Here is a 19,094-nt window from a genome sequence, read left to right on the forward strand (position 1 = left end):
TCTCCTGAGTTAATTGATTTCTTTTTTTTTATTGTTGGCTGTTGGGGTGGCTGCTTGGCAGCAGCCAGACGCTGCCGTACAGCTGGGCTGGAGCTGGAAAGTGGCTTAGAAAAGACCTGGAGCAGGTTGTGAGTGTCCTGCCCTGATGTGGAATGGGACTGTGAGGGCAGGTGGGCAGGGACAGGGAGGGGACATCTTTTTCCCTTCCCTGCCATCGAGATCCGGGGAGGTGAATGCTCTTAACCTATTGGTTATATTTAACAGCCGCTTATTTTTTTTGAATTGAAAATAATTTTCCGGAAGTCTGTGCTCAGATGGCGAGCACAGATGCCTAGATGGAAGGACATATGTGAAGCAGCCAGAGCTACGGAATTGCTAGGATTAGACACGTCTGCAGTTGCTGTACGACGTAAGGAAGCAGCTGATGTCACAGGCCTCAGAGGTGGTTTTTCCAGCAGATGTCACATTCCTGATCCACTTCTGTCTCCCTTTTCTGCACTTAGTTTTATAGATACAAAGCAGTACCCCATTTTCAGGTGCAGTCATGAAGCACAAGTGTCCACAGCATTTTGTGTGGGTGAAAACGAGGGCTGTTGGTTTGAATAGTTGCCCTCATCTTTCCTGAGAGCCTTGCTGTCCCCCAAACCTGCTTGAGCTTCTGTGCACTCCCTCTCATATACAGCAGTTAGGGCACCTGCTCGCAAGCCAACATGGTTTTGGTTTTTGTTGGAAATAAGAAAGTTCAAGGTTTCAAGGACTGCTGGGCTGTGATGGGTTTTGAGTGTGATGGTAATGCACATAAATAATATCAAGCTCTTCAGGGAAAAAAAAAAATGAATCTGTGTGCAGGACCTGCCTGCAGCAAAGTCAGAAATTCAGGTGCATCTGCGGTTGCTTGTGTTTTGCTGTCACTTTACCGGCCTTGAAGTCTTGTGGGGAGAAGATGTGAGGTGAAGAGCTCTGCTTTTAGCCCAGCATGACACGGCTGGTTCTGTCTTTCAGAGCACGGATGGGGATCTTCTGCACATAGACAGGGCTAAAACTTAACCCTTCATTCTTGTACACCACAGGGAAATTGCATCTGATTCCCTTCTTGTCTGAAGGGAAATTGCATCTTATTTGTGCAAGCTGTGAATCAAACTTTCTTTGTTGTTAACTCTAATTTTCCTTTCTTGCCTTTGCAGGTTTTGTTGCCAGCTGCTAGTTTATTGCAACTGATGGACGTTAGAAAAAACTGCTGTGACTTTCTTCAGTCCCAGCTGCATCCCACAAACTGCCTTGGAATCCGAGCTTTTGCCGACGTGCACGCGTGTACCGAACTGCTGCAGCAGGCAAATGCCTACGCAGGTGAGGGAAGGGTTGTCCGCTTGTTGGGTTAAACCTGCTTCCAGGTACAGCGACTCGTAGGTTGAGCAAGATCAGCACGTCCTGGTTGGTCTCCTTGTGCTTCTGGTATTGGAGCAGAGAAGGGACTACTTGGCTGGGCTGTAGGCTTGTAACTTTCTGTCATGCTGCAAATTGTGAAATGTGGTTTGGTCGCAGGGGAGCACCTAAGGAGGTAAAAAAACCTGATTCCCTGGATCCTAGCCCACAGAAGAGTTCCTTAGTAAGTTCCTAGTAAGCTCTTGGCTGCCTGTTCAATAGCACAGTGTTGGCATGCTGGTGTCCTCCCCGTGTGTGCTGCCCTATGAGAGCAGTAGGCAATGCTGGAATAAATGTGGGAATAAACGACACCGGGCAAAATGAAATCTTGTGAGTGGGAGCATTCAGCTAAAATTGTTACGCAGTTTGAGCCTCTGATCTGTGGAGCAGCGGCCACTTACCCCAAGGGTGAATAGGCTTGTTTCCTTGAGAGTGGACGTGTGTGGTTGCAGTAAGTAGGTACAGGCAACAGCTTTCAGCATTCCTCCTCTACGTTGTAAATGTAAAGCTGTTCCCAGTGGCCCTATGCTCTTAGCTCCCCAGCGCTTTCCACTCTCCTCCGGCAGGGTTGCCCTTGACATCTGCTTGGGAGAAGCTGGTAGTTTTCTCTACTCAGTTTGGGTTTCTGCATTTTTGCCTATTTGTATAGGGAAAAATACACCTGCTGTCTCCCAGAGCACCTGCTCTGTCCTGCAGCATTTTCCTTGGTACGGTTTTGTCCTTAATTGGACCATAAGTAGGCTCAGTGGAATTAAAATGTGCCCACCAAGCCCTCCCCTATTCTCCTGCAAATAAAAGTAAAACCTTTTCAGCTGCTCCGGCTGTATTATCCCCTGGAGGAAAAGGTACTCTGGAAGGAATGGTTAATTGTATAAAGGCTTGCTTGTAATATCTCATTATCCTTGCTTCCAGGCCCTGTTTAATCTTTAACCCAACAAGCAGTGCATTCACTGTATATTTATTTGGTTGTTTGGCAATTAGAAAGTCTGCTTTGTTGTTTTATTGGCCTTCATAAGTCCCAGTTAGTACAACAGCCCATGTAATGTTAATGGAACTCCATTAATAAAAATGCCATTAAAATTCTTTTCACTATGTTGTTTATGTAACAGCATTAAATCAAGACAGAAGTCCCCAAGCCCAAGAGTCCAGGCATGCATGAGCTCAGTTACTTGGGAAATGGTTAGTTCTGGCCACTGGATGACTTCAGTAGGCTGAGGAGCCTTCTCGATACAGGCACAAGTTACTTTAATAAAATCAGTAAATATTTTTACTAGCTCCAACTAACAACAAGAGATCAAATATCTTTCTGCTACCAGATGCCCATCCAGAATGAATAGGGGATTGTGTCCAGAAGTCGGAGTGCATCCAGCTTACTGTGCGGGGAGCGTTTCCTGCTTCTCAAGTACTTGGGGCCAGAAGGGTTCATTAGATCTTATATATGATTTCCAGCATAACAGACTGTTAAACTTTATCCAGATACTGCCGGTTTTAGTCAGAGCCTTTGGCTTAGCTGTGGTGTTTTGGTCCCTGTTAGACCAAGCGGGGTCCATGGTGGGGGAAGCCCTAGTGCCCTCTGCAGCACTGGCATTGGTGCGAAGTTGTTCAGGTGCAATCCCCAAGGAGCTCCCTCTGGAAGTTATGCCAGCTTGTGTCCCTGTGGTGCTGCTTTTTGGCAGGCAAAGCACTTTGCAGATGTGAAAATTAGAGGCAGATCTTGCTGTGGAGGGAGCTCTTTGGGAACGTGAGTCTGAGCTTCTCAAAACTAAAGGGTTAGAGCTTGAAAAAAAGCTGCTTCAGATAAAGTGTCTGAGATGCGTGTTTCTGTATTTCAACCAAAGATAAATGGGACTCAGCAAATGGCAGGTGAGATTAAATTGGCATGTATATGTAACAAATGCTTTCAAAGCTAAAATTGTCTGCAACGGGCTAACAACGGTTTTGACCTAGATAGATTTATTTTCTAGAAAATAATTCTTTCCTAGTGCCCTCTGGCTAGATTTGACAGATTTGATGATCCTTTTTGGACCTGTATTGTAATTGCTTGTAATTCTTCCAGTTTGGGGTTATAAGTAGTGATGTCGATTTTGTTTTCAGGTAACTCCCCATGTTACAAGCATGGAGGGATTTGGAGGCAAAAAGGGAGAAAAAGAAATCTAAACAATTGCAGACTTAAGTGTGAAGGGGCAAAGCTGCTGGGGAAGATGGGTGCTGAGGGTTTGGAGCAGAAGAAAGGTTATTTACACATTTTGGGGAAAGAAGTAAAAGGTGGAAGGAGAGAAGGAGATCTGATCCCATGTACGTGCATGGGACGAGGATCCCTGTTGCCCATCTCTTTGCCTGCCCCCTCGCACATCCAGATTCAGCTGCGTGCCCTGGGATCCCTCACTATTTGCTGCTGAGTGTGTGCACCAAACTGATTCGTGTTAAAAATGGACTTTCCTTTGAGTACCTACTAATGTCGAAGATCCTTGCTGCGGTCTGTCACCCAAGTGTTGAGCAGATCTGATTCTGTCTAGCTTGTTGAAGTTGCTAAGAACTGAAATCTCGAGGTGACCAGGTTATAGAAAGGCATATAGAAAGGTTACTCTAGAAAGGCATTGGCACTTTTCTCAGTTGCCGCTTCTACTCATATTTGCCCCTGGAAGGTACTTAGTGGCTTTGCAGAAAGTTGAGTTCCCATCCAGCGTCATTTATGAAAGTGTCTTGTGGGGTTTGTGTTACTTGAAATAACATCACATTTATTTAATCTGCTCTGATGCTATTTTCTGTTTCTGTTCTGCTGTGCAGTTGCAGTGTGTTGTTTGTCTCGGGTGCTCAGAGCTGTAATAATTGCGGGTCTCTGAATGCTGTAGTCCTTCCATTGACTTGAAGCATGGATTTCATTATAATTTTCTGTTCCCCCTTTTCATTTGTTGAACAGAGCAGCACTTCCCTGAGGTGATGCTAGGAGAAGAATTTCTTAGCCTTAGTCTGGACCAGGTTTGCAGTTTAATATCAAGTGACAAGCTCACAGTCTCCTCTGAAGAAAAGGTACAGTAAATTGTATAGCAACAGTGAATGTAAGAATGCTGGAACGTCTCTAGATCTTACGTCAGGACCTGCTCTCATGTTATGCTCTTAGGGGCCATTTTCCAACAGAGATCGCATGAAAGGAAAAATGAAAAATAACATGAATCCTAAAAAACACATAAAAATGACCCTCACTTGGTTGTTCTTTGTGGGAAGTAATGATTCTCAGATCCATATCACTTCCAAAGCCCCTGGAGGCCGGGACCGAATACCTTCCTTCTCTGGAAAGCTAGGAACCTCCCATCTGCTGTTGTGTAAAGCTCTTATTACCTGCTGTAAAACCTCAAAAAAGGTGAATTTCATTAGGCCAGGGAGGAGCATTGGCTTCTGTTGTATGTCAGGCAGAACGGCTACAACCAGAAAGGAAGGAAACAAACTTTTTTTTCTAACATCAGCGGTGTTTTTAAGGGAAGATGGGGGAAAAAAGGCACCGTTTGATGTTGTGTTGTGGTTGAAATGCTCAGCACATCTTGTGTAGTCCTGGGAAGGTGGCTGACTGGTGGTTGTGTGGTACCTGGTGAACACCAGGTCCAGCCCCTTTCTCCTACTTGGGCTTCTTGCACAACCTGCAGCAGGTTTCTGGGGAGAGGTGTGTGCCTCGAGTCCTTCAGCTCGCTCCACATTGTCCTGCGGGGAGATGGACGCCCGTGGGAGGCTTTGGGAGAGCTTGAGGATTACGTGGCTAGTAATTTCAGGACCCGTGTTGAATGCCTGTGTTTTGGTGGGATGGGGCTGGACCTGGGTGTGCTTGGTCCTGCTGGTCTGCGCTGGGCTGGTCAGGCTGCACGTCCAGGTGCGTGCACCCATCCTGCCCGGCCCCTCCGGGCTGCAGGCATGCAGGTGCTTGGGTGCCCATAGGGACCGTGAAGCTTGCCAGAAAACCTGCACCATGTGAGGTGTGAACGCAGCGATGCTTCATTCAGATCCTGAGCCAGCAAACTCGGAGGCTCCGGGAGCACGTTTCCGCAGACGTGGGGCTCAGCGTGGGCGTCTCAGTGGGGTGCTGTGAGGTACCACATGGGCAGGGCCACAAAGGGGGAAAAACAAATGGCACAAACCTGCAGTAGAATCGCTTTGCATGAGCCAAGCAGCCTGCAAAGGGAAGTGCAAGTTTAGTGACGAATTTTTCCAGTCCTGTGCAGCATTGTTGAAAAGCTTTTATTGGCCTTGTGCCCAGGGAAATCAAAGCACTCCCTCCCTCACCCGAGCTTTATACAATCAAACCCAGTATTTCTTTAGCTGGTTGTGAAAGTTGAGAATGCAAGGCAGTGGAAGGAAATGTAAGCATAAGCTGCATGTTCAGAACAACAGATACAGAAGTCTGGAGAGAGGCAGAGAATGGGGTTGGAAAATAAACATGAAATATGTGCTGGAGTCCAAAGAAGTACTGAAAATTGAGGACAGACTTGTAGGCTGCTGTTTTATGTTGGCTTCATGACAGACAAGCAGTTTTCCTGACCTTTATCCTTCCTATCTGCTAATGCATGAAACTTATATTATAAAGAAATAAATATGTATATATATAAAAGTGTATATATGTGTGCATATGTATCTATGCATTCATTCACATCTATCTAGCTACGTGTATGCATGTGCACCTGTGATGGATAGATAACTATTTTTAAGCAACAAGATGTTGTAAGTAGTCAAATACTTCAAACATCTGAGAGCTGAACTGTCACAGCCAGATGTCATGAGAGGCTCTCACCGTGTCTCGCGCACGTTCTGCAGCCTGGGAGCCAGAACGTTGCCGTCCCTGGGTCACTGGAAAGTGTTATAGCCCAGTCCTGCCAGGGCCAGCCGTCCAGAAGGGGCTCCTGCTAACTCAAAACAGTGATGAAATAAATTTTTTTTAAAGGATTGGGATTTTTGGATTGGGGATTTCACAGAGTCCATTAATCGCCTCATCGTCTCACACTGCTAACGTGCAGTAGAAGCTGATGCACGGTTTGGTCGTCGCTCCTGGGAGTATCTAACAACTGGATTTTTGGCTGAAGAGACTGGGAAAACATCTGGGCTTGCCTTTTGCTTAGGTAGGGTGCAGAAAGGGGATACTCCAGGCTTTTACCCTTCTATTCCATAGAGTAGGAAATCTGCTTCTCCCAAGCTCGGGACTGCTCCTACAGCCAGGCAGGTGCCAGCCGCCCGCTCAGCCCGTGCCTCTGCTGGGAATAAAGCCGTGTGGGTAACTGCTTCATTTCATCACACCCTGGCAGCGGGTCTCGCTTGGCTGGAAAAACCCGTCTCCTGGGGGAGCGGCAGCAGCTGCTCAGGGTCTGCAGCGGGCACGGTGTGCCGAGGGCGGGCATGGCAGCGGTGGAAACAGATGTGGCCTTTAAATAGAGATATTGCTGTCTTGGATTAAGATTTCCACCCCCCCACCCCCCTTCTCAGAAAATTAGGAATCGTAGCCAACGGGAGGTGCCAGAATCTGATTTGTTTAAAAAATTCTGTTATTTTTAGAGTAGGCACAGCAGGGTATCATCAGTGTATGCCTAACCCAGGAGCAGTCTCCAGCACTGAGGAATCTGTTTATTCCTCGTGCCCATTTGCTTTTCCTTCCATTAAGACTCGTTCACTGTCATCTCGGTCGGTAGCTGGGCCTGTCCCCGTCCTGTGACCTGGTCTGTAGCTCAGCATTTGTGCAGGAGGGGTTAATGAAAAGCATGTTTGTTGGCTAAACAGTTGCTTTATGCTCCTTCCAGGCTCATTTGCAATCAAAAATCTCACAACCACCTAAGTTTCTACTTTAAATGCCTTGTAGCCACAGTGAAATTGTTTGTTTGTTTATTTTCATTTAAAAATACTTAAAGGTTCTGCAGCAGTTACTTCCCTCTGCATTTGCTGGGGTTTGATTACACAGCTCCCTGTTGCTTAAATCCTCATTGCAGTGTCCTGAATTCCAAAGAGTTTGTTTGTTGGCATAGGAAATGAGGCTGGTGCTTTACTGATTTTTTTTTTTTTAATTTTTTTTAAATATATAGTTTAGCCTAAGAGGAAGAAACCCCTTTCCACTCTGGCCCTGCTCTGTGGGAGGACGCGTCAGCGGTGCCTCCTGCAAATACATTGGCCAGCAAAAGCTGGGGACTGAGAGGTGGTGCCCTCAGTTCTGGTTGATTTTGTCAAATTAGAGACCTTGGACCGAACAAAATGGTTTCTTGGGGAGTGATGGAAGGGATGGAAAGAAAGAAAAAAACATCTGTGCAAATTGGCCTGGCCATTGGGTGACCCTGGAGGGAAGCTGAAGCCAAGGGCACTTGCTGAGCGTGCTGGGGCAAAGCCAGCGATGCTTTTCGGGACAAGCACGGGAGGGCTGGGGTGTGTGGGAGAGGGCTGTGCTCAGCCCCCTCTGAGTAACTGGGTTGCAAGAGCGCTTGGGGAGTTTTGCCTGTAGATGTGAGTTAAGGGTCAGAATTTAATTCTGCCTCTGTGGGGAAACTCCACTGCAACAATCCAGGTCCTGCCACGCAGCATCAGCCCCTCTCCTTGCCTTGTCTGGTGGTTCGGGAATCCTCTCCTGCTCCCAGTGACATTTTTAGGGCTTTCTTCTGGGAGGAGTGAGGCTCGCAGTTATGTAAGTTATATAAGCACATGCATATTCATACGGGAGCCCACGTAGGATGCTTCTGCCTCATGCAGGGCTCTGCATGGCTCCTGCTGTGTGGGGTTGTTTGTGAGCTGTCCGTCACACAGCAAAGTTTGGATGCTTATCTGAGCTGGTTGGATCTGGGAGTTAAACTAAGATTTTGGTTCGGACCAGGAGTCCGGTGTGCCCTTGTTTCCCAGCTGGAGGATCTGGGTATTTTTAGCAGTGAAACACATGCAGTGCAGAGGCTCTGTGGCTGCAGGCAGGGGTTTTCCTGCGTGTGTGGTGAACTTGTCCGGAAGATTTTTTGGGTTTTTGTGGGGGGGCGATGCATGACCAGTGCAGTGATTAAATACGATGGTAAGCATAGTGACTTACTGTGTGGCCAGGCTCCTTCGAGAGGGGAGATCTCAGTTCCCAGGAGTAATCGTTGTGGGTGATTTCATGAATAACGTCCAGCAGGCTAATTAAGTTTCCTGGCTGCCTTCCAGTACTAATGTCCAAGAGGTATACAATTGTCCTGGCCACACGCTTAGCTTTGAGAGTGATACAGCACTTCTAGATGTGAAGTTGCTTATTAATATGCATGGTCAGCTCACCCCTTTGCTGCCGTGGTGCTTGTGCTCTGTGCATAGTCACGACTTTCTCATCTGTTTGATAGAGAACTTGCACCTCCTTCTTTCAGTACCGTAAAATCACAATGCTTCTGATTTTGGGTAGGTGACTGTGCGAGCCAGTTCTCTCTTCGCTGTTTAATTGTACTTTATCTGTGTAGGTCTTTGAAGCGGTTATTTCTTGGATAAATTATGAGAAGGAATCTCGCTTAGAGCACATGGCTAAACTGATGGAGCATGTTCGCCTGCCCCTTTTGCCCAGAGATTATCTTGTACAGGTTAGTCTGCAAATAAGTAATTAATACTTGCACTTAAGCTGCTGGTAGCTTCTTAATTCAATGGCATGGCTGTTTGTGTCTGAGATGGGTAATTTGGCATGTTGCTGAGTCTGTAAACAGAGGTATAAAAGGAAGATCTGGGTGGACTCCGAAATCAGTGTGTGTGTGCAGAAACCTTTTTGTAAATGTGACCTGTGCTCTGCCAGGCAGTGCCGAGAGCAGAGCTCCTGCTCCTCTTGGTGGAAGCATTTAGAAGTTAGTATGTTGGGATTTTTCACCCTGAAAATACCCAGGTGGTGGTGTTACAAGCTTGTGTGGTATTTTTCCCTAATGCGCAGGTAAATTAGCTTGGTGAAAATATATCACGTGCGATAATTTTGGCTTAAGATGTGTGCTGCGCATAGAGATGGGTCTGTGTGACTGGCAGGTGAGATGCTCGCTGGCGGTCTGACTTAGAGAGAATCAATCCCCAAAGAAGGGGTTGACATACAGGCTCTTTGACTACTGTGCTTTTATCACGTGTCTAAAAAAAGCAATACAATCAAAGTAAAATTGGTATTCACAAGATGAACCCATCATGTATTTTTTCCCCTCTCTTAACTATATTCTCTGATTGAGTAAACGGTGTTGCCTCTCCTTAAAAATTCTGACTCAAATAAAAGAAATTAACTTGCTTTGTACCCAGGTTCCTGGTGAATTCTCCTGCTGAATTAAGTGTCTGGCAGAGGGTGGTAAAATAGAGGGAGCACTGCTATGCATGAGTGATACTGGAAAAACGTGAGAAGCTTGGATGTTACTGCATGTGTTTCTTTGGGAAGAGCTGGAAGTCTGTGTGTGTCCTCTGTGTTTTGTTTTTTTTTTTTTTAAATATATTGGTACTCTGGAAGAGAAATTCCAGGTTTCATGTTCTTTCCACAAAGCTCCTTGTGACCTGTGCCACCAAGTACTTCAGTTTAAATGATCTTTCATGTGTGTGCGTCTTCTCAGACAGTTGAAGAAGAAGCTTTAATCAAGAATAACAACACCTGTAAAGACTTCCTTATTGAGGCCATGAAATATCATTTGCTTCCTCTGGATCAAAGGCAACTGATCAAGAATCCCAGAACAAAGCCAAGGACTCCCGTTAGCCTGCCAAAGGTAAGCAGGGTCTCTCGTTTCGTGTCACCTCACACCATATTACTGATGGCATTTTCTGTCTTTGAAAGGAGCTTGTGTACTCGCCACATTAATTCTTACTAACTCCATCATCGTTCTTTGAAGTGTTTTACTCCCTCCTCTGGTATCGCTTATGTCCACCACAGATAGGTAATTCGGTTGGACAAACTTAGATAAACCCTTAGCAGAAGCAATATCTCTGCTCCCAGGGGCAAGATCTGCCCTTGAATCATTTCGTCAGCCACAAGTGGTTTTGTGAGCGGCTGTTGCTCCTGGAGCTGCGGTTGGGGAATTGCTGCCCTGTGGAGCGGCAGCGGCAGCAGCTGCCTGGAGCGCCGGGGGGGTCGGCTGAGGTTTCTGCAGCTGGTAGCACCATCGTGGAGCCCTGCTGAGGGGGGGTCGCAGCCAGGTGTCTTTCCTTTTCCCCGTATCCATCATCAGAAGCCAGGCCAGCAGGAAACAACGGCACCCAGACCCGCGGGCAGGAGGTCTGAAGCGATAGATTCAAAGCAGCTACTGAATAAACGATCCTTGTTACTCCCTGCGTTTATCCTGCAGGCGTGTGATGCTCTGTCCGCCACTTTATTAGTGAAGAAAAAAGTGACAACAGAAACTATTTTCCCTGTGCCCCAGGGATAAATGCGCTTTGGCACGATGTCTCTCAAGAGACTGCTGCTGAAGTTATCATTAAACATTTCGGAGATTGTAAGATGTCAAACCCACAATGTATTATTTTTCTAAGGACAAATCATAGGGAGCTTGGTTTGTGGCATGGTGTGTGAGATCCACGCTATGAGGGACTGTTCAGATGTTCAGATATTGAACTGTCCATTGAGCAATCGTGGTTCTGCAGCGTGTCAGCGTGTTGTGTCCTTTCCACCTGCTGGCGCTGAGATGAAGTTGGTAGAACGTGACTTTGGGGGTACCATGAAGGGATGATGTGACCCTTGTTCAATGGCTAAAGTAGTTAAGGATAAAATGAACAGTGAACCAGCGAGTTCAGAGGTCTTCAACAACTTCTGTAGCGTAACCTCTAAGTACAAACCCAAATCTTCTGCAGGTCTCTCCTGCCGCCTTTTTAACTGTAAAGAAAGGGGGGAAGGTGATGATCTTCCAGCAATCCTATTACTGAGAAACTTTCATCTGGTCTGTTGCTCCCACTGGTGAGGGATTACCGTCTGCTGTGAAATCTCTTAATTCTGTAATCATGTGAAGCTCTGCAGCTTTCCATGGAAGACTGTTACACAACTAGTAGTCAGGCTGCTAATTTAGACTTTGTTTGCTTTCTAATGTCACGTTCTCATCTTTGTACATCAAACAGTCCACTATTTTCTTAACTTCAAATTCTTTAAATTGCTGTCTAGCTTTGTACTTTTTTAAAGCAACCGTGATTGGAGTTGAGCTCATTACCCGAGTGACCTCAAGTGACAATCTTATCCCCTCAGCTACTTGCAGCCACTGTGCAGAAGCTAAAGCTTGTTTCCCGTCTACTCTGGATATATTTGAAGCCCTGTTATCTTGCTTCTAGCTCCTTGGCCTTGTAAAAACCAGGTTGTTTTGGGTAATGTTTGCTTCTGCCAATTTGCTGTGATAAGGGGAACTAATCCTCCCTCTCGATAGGTGAGCAGGGTCGAAGGAGATGTGTTCAGAACAAAGTGCGCAGGTCGAGCAGTGTGTAGGTGCAGGAGGTCTGGACTCTGCCTGTGCACGTGCCCAGCTGGGGCTCAGCAGCGATGGGCAGCCCTCGAGCACTGAGGTTCAGGCTCCTGGGACCACTATCCCTGGACAAGTCAGTGGATCCATGGGGAGTTTGTCTTCTGGCGGCAGACAGGGCAGATTTGGGAAGGAGCACGCTGTGTGCTGTTCAGGTCTTCTCGCTTTTCCGCCAGCGTCCACCTCTTGCCATTGCTGGGAATGGAGTCTGGGGCTGGATGGACCTTCAGCCTGAGCTGGCAGAGCGCTTCTCACACTCCTGAGATTGCCCTTGATCACCTCACATAGATCTTCCCTGTCTGTAAAGAATTTAGGGTTTAATTACCGGATTTGCATCAATACATGTTGCAGCCAAAAGCTTTAATGAAGCTGACAAATCACTTCCTTTGGCAGCCCAGCACCCCGGGTCTTAATAGTCCTGGTGATTTCCCCGAGTGTCGTCTTCCCCGCAGGTGGCAATACAGCTGTCAGGTTTTATTTGCTAAGTGGCATCGATTATTTTTAGCACCACCATGGAGATAATGACTAAACAGTGGGCTGGCTGTGGAAATTACACTGGGATCTTCTTCACTTAAAAATACTTCTGCAGCGAGTCTTGCAGAAGTGTGCTGTGGTGTCAAGCAGTTTTGTGTTTCATGGGGAAACGGGGCAGGTTGCCCACGTTGGAAATGGTGAGGAAAGGTTAGGGGGCTGCCATACTTACTGTGCACTACAGTGAAGGTAACTTTTTTCCCCCTCGGAATAAATTGACTTAAAGAAGTGTTGCTGCAGAGGCTTCTAGTGGGCTTGCAGCATGTTTTTGGCAGCTACCCTTGACCAGATGTGGTGGTGGTTCCTTTGCAGAGAGCAGCTGCCTGGGCTGGTGTCTGAGGTTTCCTAGTTCTCGTCTTCCTTCTCCAGGTGATGATCGTGGTGGGTGGGCAAGCGCCCAAAGCCATTCGCAGTGTGGAGTGCTATGATTTTGAGGAGGAGCGGTGGGATCAGGTTGCTGAGCTTCCCTCCCGGAGATGCAGAGCAGGTAAATGGGAAAGTTTGCTGCAAAACCTTCTTTGTTTTACTAGTGCAGCTCTTCAGTGCTGGATGGATGTTCTCAGTCATCCCTTCAGCCTTCCTCTGTGCTCCTGGCCTCATGCAGCTCTTTCTTTTTGCCATTCCTTCCTCCTCTTTCCCTACAGACATGTGTCCTTCTCATTCAGGTGGATGCCCTGCTTGCTAGTGGGGTTGCTCCTGTCTGTCTGTCTTTCATCATCTCTCTCCTGGCTGCTCCTCCATCAGTGTTTCCCCTCCTCCTCCTGTCCTGCTGGCCTGGCAGCCCACAGGGATCCAGTTTTCCTTGCTGGTTTCCTCATGAAAATTAAAGGAGCTGAGTCAGTCCCTCTCAGTGCTGTAGAGTGGGTGATGGAGAGCAGATCTGTGAGTTAGGAGTGTTGCTCTGAAGACATCCAACAGGGTTGTGAATGCGGATCACCATTTGCTGTTCCCGCTGGCTCAGAAAACTACTCATTCAGGTGTGAAATCCATCTGTCCCTTATGTTGCCACGTATTTATGTACATTTCACCTTCCGTATGACACTATGTTTTATCATACTTGGCTCCAATGCTCTTAACCTGCAGAAAATGCCAAAGACTTGCCCACGTTCTGCTCTTCCCTGCTGTCCTACCTGCTCTGACAGACATCTGATGAGACACGCTTCCCGTACTGTTTGTAAAAGCTCCGTAAAAAAATCTCTCTCCTCTTTTGTCAGGTGTGGTATTTATGGCTGGCAATGTTTATGCTGTCGGGGGCTTTAATGGATCTTTGAGGGTACGGACGGTTGATGTGTACGATGGCGTGAAGGACCAGTGGACATCCATAGCCAGCATGCAGGAAAGACGAAGCACTTTAGGTGCAGCTGTGCTCAATGATCTCCTGTATGCAGTGGGCGGCTTTGATGGCAGCACCGGTAGGTGACTGAGCAAAAACCACCAGGCACTGCCTGACTTGCAGAGATGTTTTCAGAGACGCCTGCAAAGACTGCAGAGCTTTAGTGATGTTTCTGTGCCCTTCCTCTATGATTTTGTAGAGAAAGAGCCAGAGGCTGGCCTCCCTGCGTGTTACAGCTTGCCACGTGCGTGTTATGGCGCATCAGTAATTGCAGAGAAGTTCACCCGGGTCTTTTTCTTTAGTGATACAGTTCTTGCAGTCTCATTCTCTGTATGAATATGCTTTTTCTGGACTGAAAAGGGATTTTTCCTTGTTTTAGTTAAATTTTTCATAGCAACATGAATAAAGTGTCAGCAAGGCATCTTATGGGGTATGTGTGCCTGGGATTTGTCTTGGCATAACTGCATGTTTAGATTCACACCTCTGCTGTAGAGCTTTGCCACTTGGTTAAGCCCTGAACTATTTCAGCTGGTGATGAGTATGATGCAACAGGGTCTGGGGGAAGTTTTAAACCTTTGCATGGACATTTTGTAATGCTTGAAAGGACGTGGGACATTTGGCCTTGGAATCTGGACTCTGCTCCGTCTTGGTGTCCCCAGCGCATCAGAGGGGCAGCAGTCCCAGGGCAGGGGCGATGGGGTAACAATTTTTCCAGCTGCTGAAGAAGTGGCACTGACGCACTGGTCACAGCCTGGAAGGCAAGGGACTAGAAAACTGGGCTGCAGGAGTGTGGGGGGAATTACGGGCTTGGGAGGAGGTAGAAGGCAGATGAAAGTGCAACACCAATCTTTTTTTCTTCTCTTTTTTTTTAATTAGAAAACCTGTGTATCCCCTTTTTAACTAGGTCTGGCATCAGTTGAGGCCTATAGCTATAAAACCAATGAGTGGTTTTTTGTGGCTCCCATGAACACAAGAAGAAGCAGTGTTGGAGTTGGAGTTGTGGAGGGTAAGAAAATCAGCAGCTGTTTCCATCAAGCTAATGTTACTGTGTCAAACCGAAGCCTGAACGGTTAAGTGCAATAGGAGGGAACTGCAGGAACTGTTCTCTAGACCAGTTGGTAAAGATTTATTTTATGTGACGTAGTTGCTGCAGCTTTTTCCATTCTCCTCTTTATCTTAGTGAAAAATCATGTGTTGCTTTCCAAGAGCCTCAGACCCATATCAGACCAGCCCATGCCTCCTGTGAATGCCATTAGGTGTGTGCAGGTTTCTTTCAATCCTTATTCTTCCTGGGCTGCTTCTGGCCGGTGAAAACCAATGGCATTGTGCAGTGAATGCTGTTGCTATCAGCAGATAGTGTGTGGATGGAGTACCCATCACAGAAAATCTGCTCAGCGAGAGAAACAGGAGCATAGTTCATCCCACGGCCCCAAGCTGGTGGTTTGGCAGGAATACTAAAACCTGTGTTTATTGACATCAGGCTCGCCAGCATGCACAGCACGCTTTGCTCTGGTTCGTAAACGAGCAGGGGCTGACGGCAGCAAACACTGGTGCTGTGGCAGCTCGGGAGGCAGGCGGGTGGGTGACAGGGCGCTTGGAGGGAGGGGGCAGCTGCTGGCACCTGTGTGTCAGCACCAAACGCCAGTGAGCTGGAACTGAGCAGCTTGGTTTGGATCCGGGAGAAAGGGATGCTGAAGTAGGGATCTTTCCCTCCCTTAGCAAAATCAGTTGTGAAGCGAGTTAAAGGTTTTATTTGACCTTGTCTTCAGGGTGATGTAGCAGTTTCCAATTCGTATGGTGCAGAGCAGCCGCTGGCAGAAGCCTTGTCGTAAACTGTGCTTTGAAGTGGTTTGGTTTGACCTGTTTGAATGGGGAATACATGAAATGTGTTTATGTACGTGAAATGTGTTAGTGAGAAGAGGGAGGGAGACAAAGTCAGAATAAATAGCAGTGGTTGTGCTAAATTTGCGTATTTGTTTAAGAATCATCTCCTTCAAAATCGGCCCATGTTTGTGAAATGCTGGGCTGCTGATAGTTACTGGGATTTGCTAAAGGGATTTGAATGCAGAACAAATACTAGGTATGTACCTGAGATGCATTTCTGTGGACAGGTTTTCTACTGGAGATATATGAAATCCTTATCCTTGGCTTTGTTTGAGAGTGCAAATAAATGTTGCACATGTTGGAGTCCGTGAAAAAAGAAAAAAAGGAGGGCATGTGATGGGCAAGAAGAGCTGATCATATTGGTGCCGGGGACAAGTTGCAGCCTGCAGCTAATCTGCAGTGTTCATCTGAACGTGGTGAAGATTGATCTGATGTCTGTGGGTACTGAAAATATCTAAGAATTGGTGCCAGCCAGGGAACTTTGTCTTGTCTTGCTTGGTCTGGCGCTCTCGCCTTGATTCATCGACTAACACCGGGCGGGTTGAACCAACAGCACAAATAAGAATTTGAAATGTTTATAGAGGCAGGAAGATGCAGAAGGAGCACAGTTGTTGACTTGATCCTTGCAGACCTCTCCTAAGGATCACAGCCTGAGGAGGCCATGAGTGGAGCTGAGAGAGAAAGAACAGAGCTGGCATGTTCTTGGAGCCTTGCAAACATCAAGGAAGCAGAGAATTGCATAGCTTGTTTGTGACCAGGCTCTGCTGTTATGGATTCAAAATTGGTCTTATTCATGGGTTTTGCCTAAAAATTTGGGTTAGAATTTTCCTGTGTATTTGTTGAACTTTATTAATGGTTGGTTGTTGTAGTGTCTAGGAGGTGTGGTCTTGAACCAGAATGCCTTTGAGCTAGGTGCTCTATCTAGTAAAGGAGCACAGAGAAAGGCTGTCTGCCTGGAGAGTTTACTGCCTAAATGCAAAACAAGCTGCTAGGTGATATGGGGAGATGAGGCAAGAGTATCTGCCAGGCCTGTGAACAGAGGATGTGGTGGAACATCAGCCTTGTTTCATGGATGGTGTAGTCTTGTGACATCTGATTGTGCTTCTCCAGTGTCCTGGTTTCAGCTGGGATAGCGTTAACTTTTCTCATAGTAGCTAGCTCAGTGCTGTGGTTTGCATTTGGCGTGAGAACAATGTTGATAGCACACCGATGGTTTTAGTTGTTGCTGGATCATGGTTATACCAAGTCAAGGACAAGGACAGTGAGAAGGCTGGAGGGGTGCAAGGAATTGGGAGGGGACACAGCCGGGACAGCTGACCTGAGCTAGCCAAAGGGCTGTTCATACCATATCACGTCATGCTAAGTATATAAGCTGCAGGAAGAAGGAAGCGGGGGACATTCGGAGTGATGGTATTTGTCTTCCCAAGTAACTGTTACCTGTGATGGAGCCCTGCTTTCCATTAGGTGTGTGCAGGTTTCTTTCAATCCTTATTCTTCCTGGGCTGCTTCTGGCTGGTGAAAGCAAATGGCATTGTGCAGTGAATGCTGTTGCTATCAGCAGATAGTGTGTGGATGGAGTACCCATCACTGAAAATCTGCTCAGCGAGAGAAACAGGAGCATAGTTCATCCCACGGCCGCAGGCTGCTGGTTTGGCAGGAATACTGGGGTGGCTGAGCACCTGCCTGCCGATGTAAAGTACCCCATTAATTCCTTGTCTTGCTTTGCTTGCATGCACAGCTTTTGTTTTCCCTATTAAACTGTCTTTATCTCAACCCCTGAGTTTTCAAACTTTTACTCTGCTGATCCCCTCCCCCATCCCACTGTGGGGGGAGTGAGCGAGTGGCTGCGTGGGGCTTGTTCGGCAGCCCAGGCTAAGGTCCTTTTTGGGCACCCACCCCCAGGAAAGCAGGGCTCCATCACCAGTAGCGGTTACTTGGGAAGACAAACACCATCACACTGAACGTCTCCTGCTTCCTCCTCCTTCCCCCAGCTTATACACTCAGCATGATGCCATATGGTGTGGAACAGCCCTTTGGCTAGCTCGGGTCAGCTGTCCTGGCTGTGTCCCCTCCCCATTTCTTGCACCCCCCCAGCCCTCTCGCTGGCAGGGCCCAAGAAGCTGAGAAGTCCTTCAGTCAGTATAAACATCACCCAGCAGCAGCCAAAACCATCAGTGTGCTGTCAGCTTTGTTCTCACACCAAATCCAAACCACAGCACTGCACCAGCGACTCAGAAGAAAATTAACTCTCGCAGCTGAAACCAGGACACCAGGTCTCACTATCTGTATGTTATGTCATTGAGTTGAGGTAGGGAGGACAGACATGCCGTGCTGTGAGGGTCTCCCATGGTATCTTCTGTGTCGTGGTCACTTGTAATGAGTAAGCAGGCTGGCCTCAGCTGTGCTAGCAGCGTTGGTTGGTTTTGATTTAGTCCAAGTTCTTCAAAATCAGGTCTAGGTTTCCATGCAGGTATTGTATTAACACAAGAGGCTATTGCATATTTATTGCTCATGTGATATTGTAATTAATGTACAGTATCGACCTTTGACAGCACACCTTGCTTTGTGGCACTCAGACAGAAGGAAACGCTCGATCAGCAGAACGCGCTTTGATGTTACCTCTTCTCCTGGGCTAACAAGTCATTTGGAAAACCCTCTGGGCTTTTGGGTTCTAATGAAGTTGTGTTGTGTTGTTGCCGTGCCTTAGTTGACAGCTTTAACAGCTTTAAAAACAGTCCCACCCCGTCTGCCAGTCCACTTCAGATCCTTTTGCTAGGATTTTCCCCAGACATCCCAGCAGGTTTAGCCACGTCTCCCAGGGCCTCCCTCAGCCAGGATCTGTCCTCACCTGGGGCAATCAGGCGTGATGGTAACGTACATCAGTTGTAGCTGCAATGCCAATGCCAACATGTGTCTCTTCCAGGTAAGCTGTATGCCGTGGGGGGTTACGATGGAGCGTCCCGTCAGTGCCTTAGTACCGTCGAGCAGTATAACCCAGCCACGAATGAATGGACCTACGTAGCCGACATGAGCACTCGACGCAGTGGTGCAGGTACCGCCTCCGAGATGTGTTCCTAAGAGTGATGATCCATGGGTTCTCCTTTGCTCATGGAAGGGAAGGGAAAGTGTGATTTGGCATTGCTGGGCTGGCAAATGCAACCTGTTATTTCCCACTCTTCCCATGAGGGAAAAAAAACATAACTGCTTGGAAGCTTTCAGCAGCTCTCCTGACTTTGTTAAAATCTGCCAAACTGAAATTAATTTCTGGATTAATGAAATAATGTTCAATGTTTCTAAGTAGCCTCGCTAACAGATGCACCTCACTTGCAAGCAAAAAGTTGTCTTTCCAAATCGCCAGCTGCAGGCTCAGCCGGGGACTGGAAAGTCAAGCTGCACTTCCTTCTCTCCTGTCATTTGGGGGCTGTCAGATGGATTTTCCTTTTGGATTTTCTCTGCAAACATCTAGTGGGTGCTTTGCAGCACACAGCACATCTACACTGGGTGATGTG

General features: G+C 47.3%; 1 protein-coding gene across 3 annotated transcripts in view; it reads left to right on the forward strand.

Annotated features, from left to right (window-relative positions):
- Positions 1-19,094, forward strand: part of KLHL3 (kelch like family member 3) — a 48,071-nt gene that overhangs the window by 24,461 nt on the left and 4,516 nt on the right. For 2 of the 3 annotated variants that reach the window (XM_056349236.1, XM_056349237.1), the window contains 8 exons: positions 1,185-1,347; positions 4,343-4,452; positions 8,853-8,969; positions 9,957-10,106; positions 12,738-12,855; positions 13,583-13,780; positions 14,606-14,707; positions 18,509-18,637. In XM_056349236.1, the coding sequence (XP_056205211.1) occupies positions 1,185-1,347; positions 4,343-4,452; positions 8,853-8,969; positions 9,957-10,106; positions 12,738-12,855; positions 13,583-13,780; positions 14,606-14,707; positions 18,509-18,637 (1,087 nt within the window). The remainder of the gene's footprint in view (positions 1-1,184; positions 1,348-4,342; positions 4,453-8,852; positions 8,970-9,956; positions 10,107-12,737; positions 12,856-13,582; positions 13,781-14,605; positions 14,708-18,508; positions 18,638-19,094) is intronic. The other variant, XM_056349238.1, reaches the window with a different exon arrangement.

The sequence above is a fragment of the Falco biarmicus genome, chromosome 8, assembly GCF_023638135.1.
Source record: "Falco biarmicus isolate bFalBia1 chromosome 8, bFalBia1.pri, whole genome shotgun sequence".
NCBI classification, from domain to species: Eukaryota; Metazoa; Chordata; class Aves; order Falconiformes; family Falconidae; genus Falco; species Falco biarmicus.